Source organism: Thermobia domestica, unplaced genomic scaffold (genome assembly GCF_964235325.1).
Source record: "Thermobia domestica unplaced genomic scaffold, izTheDome1.hap1.1 HAP1_SCAFFOLD_687, whole genome shotgun sequence".
Taxonomy (NCBI): domain Eukaryota; kingdom Metazoa; phylum Arthropoda; class Insecta; order Zygentoma; family Lepismatidae; genus Thermobia; species Thermobia domestica.
In genome coordinates, this window is record NW_027656397.1 from 12,877 (window position 1) to 23,069 (window position 10,193).

At 35.3% G+C, this 10,193-nt stretch overlaps 1 protein-coding gene across 1 annotated transcript; it reads right to left on the minus strand.

Moving 5' to 3' along the window:
- Positions 1-4,434: 4,434 nt before the first annotated feature.
- Positions 4,435-8,223, minus strand: LOC145677194 (52 kDa repressor of the inhibitor of the protein kinase-like). The gene is made up of 2 exons (XM_081747811.1): positions 8,116-8,223; positions 4,435-6,813 (listed from the first exon to the last, which is right to left on the minus strand). Exons 1-2 carry the CDS (start codon positions 8,221-8,223, stop codon positions 4,435-4,437), a joined length of 2,487 nt encoding a protein of 828 aa, XP_081603937.1.
- Positions 8,224-10,193: the final 1,970 nt, after the last annotated feature.

The following is a 10,193-nucleotide window of genomic DNA, read 5'->3' on the forward strand; positions in this document are numbered from 1 at the left end:
AATACATTACATGCACAATTAATTATAATGCCAGTGACAGATCTGTTCATTGGGCAAAACACTCCAAATAATATTCATCATAGCCTGGAGAAATAGTTTATCCTTCGTTTTTCATTATCATTTGGCCATAAAACAAACGCCTGAGATATACGACCACAATATACAACTATATTGTGTTGGAATGAATAACACATAGGGTATGTTGCTTTATATTTTTAAAATTTCAATACTTCCAGTGTGTCCCTACAAAATGTAATAAAGAAATAACGGCCACGCTTTTTAAATATTCAATTAGAACTCGACAATCCACAGAAAATTTAGAACCGACACGTTTCTAGCGCTTGTGATGTTCGAGATCTCATTGTCAACAGGATTGAAGATATAAACTTTTCTTCAGAGATAAAAACATTACCCTAGCATTTTAATATATAGATAGTAGTAAAGTACATATAATAATTGGTATAAAGCTTGTAGAAGTTAATAAGAAAAATTAATTCTTTTAAAGCCCCTTCTGGCAATATACTACTTTTCATATTTTATACTGGTATACTTAACAACTGATATTTTGCAGAAAATTTAATATCTTTGTTTGCTATAGACATAGTAAACAAATTGTGTACTTTCTGTCCCCTCTTAACCTCATTTTGAAATATCAATTTTGTCTTTTTTTTTTTAAAAAAAAAAAAAGAACATTACAGTTGAACAATTAAAATTAATTTCCATACAAATTACTTCAATTTGTTTTAATCCGATTATTAAACCGAAATAACTTCCTGACATTAAGCGTAACATTTATTATTATGAAAACATGATTAAAACCTCTCAATCAATCTCTGTCAAATTTGTATTGTTGGAGAGTTTGAAGCGAAAACGCTTGGATTTATACATGCAGCCATCTATCAAATATCTAGTGAACAATTATTTCTCATAAATACCTAGAGTTAGAACACTGTATTTACAATATTATTAATTAGTATTTAGCGAAGAAAAGAAAGCAAGTTCAAACATGAGACATATATTAATTGAGAGATCTCATTGTGCTGAACAGAATGATATATGAGTGTAGATTATTATGAATAGTTTTTTTCAGAAAATGCAGATTTTTTTTTTGTAAACTTAAAAGTTGATGCTGTACAAGAATCATGCCACTTATTGATGCTGTACAAGAATCATGCCATTTATTGAAGTCAAACTGATAGAAATACGAGGTGTGTTTAAAAAGTATCGAATCTTTGGTTGGTAAAAATACATTTATTCAATTGGAAATCCGGAACATTAATCTCCTTTAAAGTAGTCTCCTTAGTAATGCACACACACTCCTTCCAGCGCTCCCACCGTTGTTAGAAACACTTCTGGAACGCAGTTTTTGGAATGGTGAGCAACCATGCCATCGCATTCCGCATGATGTCTTGACTCAAATCCGGTCGTACCCATAAACCCATGTCTCATTGCCTGTGATCACGATGTTCAGAAAGTTAGGGTCACTGTTTGCATTGTCCAGCATGTACTGTGGGATGTTTAGACGCCATTGCTTCCGTTCCATTGTTAGCAGCTTTGATACAAATTTCGAGAACACTCTCCTCATGCCAAAATTCTCGTTCAAAATTGAATGTACCGATCCTATGCTTCCCTATATCAATCGCAATTTCTCAGACTGATACGGCGGTCCTGCAAGATAATAGTCTGCTATTGCTCAATTGCGTTGTCATTCCGCCTTTTTGAGGGCATACCTGAACGTGGTAGACTGTATACTGGTATGCGGCCGTCTTTGAAGCGATTATACCGCTCCTCTATGCGTGAGGTGTTCATGGCATCGTCTCCAAAAGCCTGTTGAAACTTGCGAATGGTTTCCGCTTGGGGTATCGCTGAGCTTTTGGCAAAATTTGATGTAATATCACTGCTCAAGTTTTTTTTCTGTCAAAAACTGAAATTCGACGACCGTTTACTACACGTCTTCACTCATTAGGCGACTGCAAGCGACTGATGCTTTCTGCGGGCAGGAAAAAAAATCACGACTGCGCATGACTATTCCCTCTACATCCACACTGGAAAAAAGTCTCCCACACTTCATTGGTTTATGAGGGAAAAATAAGGATTGATACTTTTTGAACACGTTTCGTATATTTTCATTAAGCTATTCATTATGACATTAGCATGAGGAGCATACGCTAAAACTGTCATTAACTTTTAACTTATAATTTATTTCACTAGGACATTGTTGAAAGATACATATCTGTCGATAGATCACACGGATCTGAACAAATTAACTTACTTTGGAGTAAATTCTTATGCATAGTTTTCGAGAGAACCGAAACAAAACATTTCTCATTCTAAAAAGCATGCCATTAGTTGTCAATAATAATTTTAATTTTTTTGCTATGTTATTTATTTGTATACTGCAAAATACACTGTTAGTTAACAAATTGTATCTATTGATTTTGTCTTCCTAACTTTAAGGAACACATTCTTTTACTAATATACTATTTTGTATAATTATATTCAGCGCACAATCTGTTATATATTTTTGGTGAAAATTCCTCGTAGACAACAATATTCAAGATTAATTAATACAGAAAATGTCAAAACAGTGGTTATGGGAAGCGAGATGAAGAGCCTTTAATATCGATAGCTTGAAAATTATATAGGTTTGAAGCTCACTTATAAAATCAAACTACTGGTCAGTATGTAATGAATTTCACTACAGACATTAACTTAGCAGATGAAAAGCATGATGGTTGCTATTAGCAGTAATATATGCCTGTACACGCTTCTTGATCTTACAGAAGGTCACATTGATAGCGATAGCGTCAATTTCCTGCCGAATGTCCTCTTGCTGTATTCTGTCTGCGGTAGACATTCCCAGGCCCGTATCCAGGGGGGTCTAGGGGGCCGGCCCCCTTAAATTTTCACGGCAGGCTTGCAAATTAACTATAGTATGGTGATGAACTATAATGTGGTTGGATCGCCCCCCCCCCTTAACTTCAGCCGAGCTCCTCCTACATTTTTGGGCTGGCTACCGGCCTGGACATTCCTTTTTCAGCATGTCCCATAAGATCAGGCGCTCTGGGTGATCAAAGTTCCTTGAAAGTGATACGATCTATAAATGGGTACAATTTTTTGCACACCACTGTTAGAAATGTAGCAAGTGGCATCGTCCGGCTGAAACTGGCCATTACAGATTAATCGTCATCCAATTGATTTATAAACTTGTAGATGATGCCCAAACACTTCCATATTCACTGCTGTATCGATAAAGATGTGAACAATAATACGATGTTTTCATAAAGAGCACAACGATTTTTCTTATCATAATAAAGACCAAGTTAGCCAAAAGCTTGAGAACCACATATATAGTCAATGGTTCCCGGATGTCATTAACGAACTGCTGAAACTAATAATAGCAATTTTGTCTTCTCATTTTGTCACGAGGTTGCAATTCTTGCAGAGTGAGAGCAGTAATGTAGTATGCCATCTCCAGTGATGTCACTGTTCTTCTCATGCCCCAACCAGGCACGTAGCCAGGATTTCGTAATGGGGGGGGGTCCGTGACATGAAATACTCTGGTTATTACATTAAGAACTCGATTATTCTAAAGTACTTTACTGGCAAAATATATTGGTTCGTTCAGCCAGGATTTCGTAATGGGGGGGGGGGGGGGTGGCGTGACATGAAATACTGTGATTATTACACCAGTGGCTGGATCAATCTAAACTATTTTACTGGCAACATATATTAGTCTGTTAGGAGAATAAAATGAAAATATTTTAGTGAGTATTTTAATAAACTATTGAGAAATCGTTTCAATACTATTTTATACTGTTAACAAATATTTAAAATATTAAAAAAGATTTTACAATATCTATGTAACTTCTGTTGTTGATTCAAATATAACAATTTTCCTTTCATTATGACCTCAACTATTATGAAAATTACATATCTACGTTATAAAAAGTACATAATCTAATAATGTTTTGTAAAATACTTCGCAATATCTGCGTTTTTTTTTCTCTGTTGAACCATATATTAACAGAAATTTCTTTACATAAAACTATTTATTTTTATTATTGCGTCAATTACTGTTTGTTCCAAATGCCAAGTTAAACCAGCAGTAGAAAACTGTTTCTGAAATAACATGTTTGATACTGCAGAGATGCGATGACGCAAAATTATGATAAAAATGTCCACACTATTAAACAACGGCACTATGTTTTCGTAAGCTTGAAATTTCCCCGACTAATAGCAGAAATTCTGAAAGTTCCGTGACTTTTCTAGAAATTTCAAATTCCCTGACTTTTCCAAGATATCACGTTCAGAAAGGCACATGCCGCCAACACTGTGCTCAAATTATCATTGACTACTGCATATTTAACTTGTCACTTGGAACAGACAGTAAAACTTACTTCAGTAACTTTATCATTCTGTCTCTACATGTATTTACAAAAGCAACCTCCTTTTCCCTCTTCGTGCCATCACGTTTAACACCTCGTCAGGGGTGAAAGGCACAGGGTAGTGTGCAGACATCAGAGCCAAGCCAGTTAGACGTTCTTTCCCCATTCGGTTTCGTAGGTAAGTCTTTATTCTTTTCAAAGTTGAGAACGATCTCTCTGCTTCACATGTCGACACTGGTAACGATGCCAGAACACACAGTAAGTAGCGGATGTTCGGGTAGAAGTTCTTGTCACATGCATCCAAAGTCTTCATAATTCCATCCGGCAAGGCAGATTTCTCAACAGAATTCCATTTTTGGCACCACAACATATATTCTGCTTCAATGGCTGCTTGGGAAACCCTGTCTTCATAATACGGTTTTAGCTTTGTGATGGTTTCTGCACATTCCGGATTACAATGTTTTGGAAGTAGCATCTCAATGTTTGATAAAAACTCTTTATTTTGGCTAAACCTCCGTTCCAGATGCACAATGAGTCCATCAACACAGGGTAAGAACACTGATCTTCTGTAAAACTCTTCGGGGGAGTCGTGAGGCTGGTTGTCCCTGTTTGTCTGTTTCTTCGCTTGTCTTGGAACATCAATATTCGTTTCAAAGACTGTCTCAGCAACGCCTACAGCTTTTTGAAAGATCTTATGGAACTGACTTTCATCTTCATTAGCAGCTCGAAGACGTTTCAATGTGTTCAAGATGTCGTCACTGAATTTCACTGCAGAAGCCAGTTCGTTATGTGGATTTTGGAGAAATAAAGATAGGGGCAAAGTAAAACTGAAAAGGTATTCACACACAAATATTGACACAATGAAACTTCCTTTCTCCATTGCTGCTAGAAGTGTTGAGGCAGTAGTTGAAAATGACTTGTTCATTTCTGAAAGCTTTTGGAGGCTTGGGATTACAGCAGGAAGGAGTTCCACAAATGTATTGACACAGTCCTGTCGTTCAGCAAACCTCGTTTCACAAATATCAATCAGCCTGGATTTTTTTGAGTGTGGAAGTAAATTCGACACATTAACCTTTAAAAGATTCCCAGCTTCGGCATTATGTCTAAAGAACTGTATTGTCTGCTTTAAAATCCCAAGACTATTTGTAACTAAAGGGACGGCGAGTGACTGAGAGAGGACTAAGTTTAAGCGATGACTCGAACAATGGACATACATTGCCCTTGGATAAAGTTCCAGTATTCTCTTCTGAACACCACTTTTGCACCCACTCATTGTGGAAGCCCCATCATATCCTTGACCCACTAATTTGTCCAAGTTAATGCCTAAAGCCTGGCAGGTGCTCAGAATATTATCAGCCACATTTTGTGCTGACAAATCTATTAGTGGAAAAAATGTAAGAAAATCCTCTCTTAGTACAGAACGGTCCTCATCTGATACATATCTGACACATAGTGAAAATTGCTCTTGTCCAGATGCATCAAGGGTTTCGTCTCCAATAATAGAAAAACATTCTGCTTTGTTGATTTTTTTAACTATGTTTTCCTGAATCAGCTGCCCACAAACTTCTATAATTTCGTTTTGAATGTCTGGACTTAGGTATGTGGCATTTTTGGATCCCTCAGTTAGGTGTTTTTTGAGATTTTCATCAAATCTTGCTCTATACCTTAAAAGAGCCCTGAACTTCCCATCCTTTTTTACAGGTTTCTCAAGAGTTACAGGTCCACTATCATCATCTCCCCGGAGAGGCAGCTCATTCTCGCCACAGAATATAACCGATTCTATAATAGGTAGAATGGCAGCCCTGTTCTCTTCTCGTTCTTTCTTTGCCTTAGTATCAAAGGGTGTTACAACATCCTCAGTAACACCATCAGCCACCTTCGTAAAGTTTTCGGCAGAAACTACTGCAGACTTATGGTATTTTGCAGTTGAATGCTCATCAAACTTTTCGACTGCATCCTTCCATTTCCTAAATGGTTTGCCTACCAATGAAGTATTGCGCACTGACAAATCACTTTTACCAACACATTCTGATGCAAAAAGAACACAAAACTTGCAATATGCCCCATCCTTTAGTTTTGAGTAAGAAAGCCAAGGCCATCTCCCAAGCCAGCTGTGCTGAAATTTTAGATTTTTCTTGTGAAATGTAGTTACAGGAAACCTAAAGGCAGGTTCTGGTATGAAGAGTTCCTTCAACACAGTGTGTCTCTTTTCAAACGTGATTCCTGCATTTGTAGATGATCGAAAAATGTTCTCAGAAACTATACCTATATCAACTTCACACAAACTTACAGACGCAGTCTTCGGTTCAAAACGTACAGATGAACTACCTGAAGAACTTGTCGTGGGAGAAGGAATGTCTTCAGAAGACTCATGACGTAGTTCTGACATAGACTCAGTTGGTGAGGACAATTTGGGATCTGGAGACTGGAAGAAAGAAAATTATGTAGTTAAAATAATCCTCGATTCTTTTACTCATTTAACAAGTTTAAAGTAAGTAATACACTTCATATAAATTTATGTAACATGATATTCTTTTTCTAAAGATAACATACTTTTCTGGTAGTAGAGGTGTATAAGATCATTTTCTATTATTTGGACATATCGTATATGAAAAATCAGAACAGATTTATATAGTGGTAACCAAAAGTTTGGAAAATGGTTTAGCACTGCCCTTTGTTCCAAAAAGTTAATTAGAATAACTGAGTACTTATTTTCTTTCTATAGTAGAATCCCTCTTAACCTGCCAGCTCGGAACTGGAATCATGCCTATTTCCGTTTTGGCTGCGAAATTCGACATATATACATACGACGCAAAGATGAAAAACAAAAACAAAAAAGGGGGCAGTTGTAGAAAACTAACACATTGTACACATTACTAACACTAGGTTAGATAAAGTGAGGTTATTTCGGTTTATGAATGTGAAAATAACTTACTTATTATATGAGAAAATATTATTGGAAAATGTATAGTAGAGAAGATTCAAACGTTTAAGCCAAAAAAAACCTTTGAAATATATTGCTAATTTCGTTTATTAACACGAAATTAAACTTCATGATTTGATAGATAATCTTTTGTAATATTGCTGTTTTACTTAGGTAAATGACAATTTTATTTTAGATTAGGTTCTTTTACCTCTCTTCATTAATACGACATTCGGTTTTTTCTTATGAAATGGATGGTCCTTTTCAATAATATGACCATTGTACTTAAGTAGCTAGAAGGTAAAGTTAAGTTAGTCATGGCTGGTCTTTCCACCAAATGTGGAGCCTGGTCACCACTGAAATAGTGCTTAGAAATACACTTACAAATTACTGATTCCATCTGCTCCTACCAGCCTAGTCCATGAATGGTCAATAAAAATACTATCTATTTATTACGGTGTGTATAAATACAACACTGCATTTGAAAAATTTTGTATGACAATCTCGTCTTCTACATTTCATATTTGAATAGGTACGATACTATAACAAATAACCATACATGCGCTCCTTCTTCTTGCCAAATGTTGGTACGGAGTACCTAGTTGTGGACGTATTCTGCTATACATGAACAGTAGTTATAACTTAGCATCATATTGTCCCTTGTACTTTACAAACTATTAAATTTTTAATATGGCTTATATGATGGATCTTTTACCTAACCCTTGCTAATAAAATATTAACTCCATGAAAAAAAATTAATTCATACATCAACGAAATCAAAAACATTTTCACTTACGTACATACCTTATGTATTTCAAGGTCCTCTTTTGCTTTCTTTGGTGGTTTATCACTACTAAAATCCTCCTTTCTTTTAGCTTTCAACAACCAATTTTCCATAAATTTGCCTGCCATATTAAGATAATTCAGACAAATGTCTAAATATATGGTAGCACGTATACACAATACTTATTTAAACCCAATCTTTGTCAATATATTGTCTGGAACCAATTGGAAGGATTATTATAAATGATACGCCTCTGCTCAAAAGTCAAGTCGGCTATATCACTAAAATTGTTATAAGTTACGATATGAACAAAATGGCCTGTTCCAAGATGGACAATTAGTCTGTTATAAGTAGATTTGTTTGCCACACTGTTAATGTAATTAAGGAGGAGAAGCGGCGCCAAATATTTTAAAATTACAAAACATATATTTAAGATTGTAATAAACGCTAAATTGTTTAAAGTAATAAATTGTAAAAAATAAAAAGATAATAAAACCTGAGAGCAAAGCTCCCTATACTTATAAAAGTTCCCCTATCCCCTATACTTACCACTTCTGTTTGAAAACATACTCTTGTCTTCTTTCTTCTTTTTTATATCTTCGTTTAATGCCGTCAAGGAAAGCAACGACATCTCGTTCAGCAGTATAGACATCCTATAAAATGGATTAGTGTTGCCGCGAAATTAATATATATATATATATATATATATATATATATATATATATATATATATATATATATATATATATATATATATATATATATATATATATATAACAAGTGTAACAGGAACCTACGTTGCCAGGCTCATATTATTGGTGATTCTGAGCGTTTCTTAAGTTGTATCTGAGAATCTATCTGATAGAACTGGCTTATCGATTGTTATTTGTAATCCATTGGATCAGCATGGAGCTAGATGGAATTCGGAATGCTCCGTTTAATTGACCCCCCCCCCGCCTCTGTTTCCTCCACACGAAGCTCCTCATAAGAAAGAGTAGCTAAATGCTTGCTGTAGCTTTTTATTTTCAACGGTGATTCTTTTTTCTTGTTTCTTTTTGTTTCATCCTTCCTTATTTTTTCATTTCTGGTTTCGAAGGGGGGGGTCCGGACCCCCCGGACCCCCCCCTTGGCTACGTGCCTGCCCCAACCTATGTCCGTACCAAATTTCAATACACAATACTGTAGAATGCAGAAATTGTAGTATGGAAACACCGTGTATTTTTTGCTGCAATCTAAAATTGGCCAATTGACACATTAGTTCATCATAAGGGTAGGCTAACGTTAAGATGACGTGTCTGTCGTAAATTCTAATTCCGCTTTGGACATGAGATGTCCGCTTTTATTGTAATCTTTATGTTGTGAAACAATCAACCAAGCAAATGAAGATATTTTTACTTAAAAATCGAAGAAATAGAGGAAAAATAAAGAAATGATAAAAAGGATTTGTTAACATTCTTTTCTTTTCAGAATTTTCAGTTAGTATCAAATTCGGACGGCTTCCACGAGGAATTTACACGCGAAAGACAAGATCATGCCATTCAAACTTTAAATAATAATAATAATAATAATAATTAGTTCTATATTGATTTCGTTTTCAGTAATTCTTTCTTATTTTTCATTTTGAAAAATTACAGTCACATTTACGGTATTAGTGATAAATGGAATAATAAACTCCAAGGTTCTGGATACTCACAATACCATTTAAAAACACATTTCTAACCAGAACGAAATGAATTATATTAATAACTATACGTTTTTTGTTACAGTTTCAAGGACCTAACGTCCTCTTCATCAGACATTGAGAAAAGACATGACAGTAAATCTTATGTCTCTGTTTTTAAATGTTAAATGGCATAAATACGGCTTTTTTATGCCCTATAACCATAAATTTTACAGTAATACCGTAAATTTTAGAGTAATCAGTGGGCAGTCAGAATTGACGGTAATTGGTCAGTAAATGTGACCGTCAACATAAAATGATCTCACTGACGGTGTCTAGAGCTGCAGTGGCGAAGGGTGGTAAGAGGCCCTGAGGTCCGGCCTACCCATTTACTTTCAGAAATTATAATTTATAATTAATTCATTTTCCTTGCACAGA

Bases quoted from the DNA above. Each gene is read 5' to 3' on its own strand.
- LOC145677194 (XM_081747811.1), bottom strand. From the start codon at position 8,223: ATGGCAGGCAAATTTATGGAAAATTGGTTGTTGAAAGCTAAAAGAAAG. The intron at 6,814-8,115 runs GTATGTACGTAA...TCTTTCTTCCAG, and splicing joins AGGACCTTGAAATACATAAG to TCTCCAGATCCCAAATTGTC.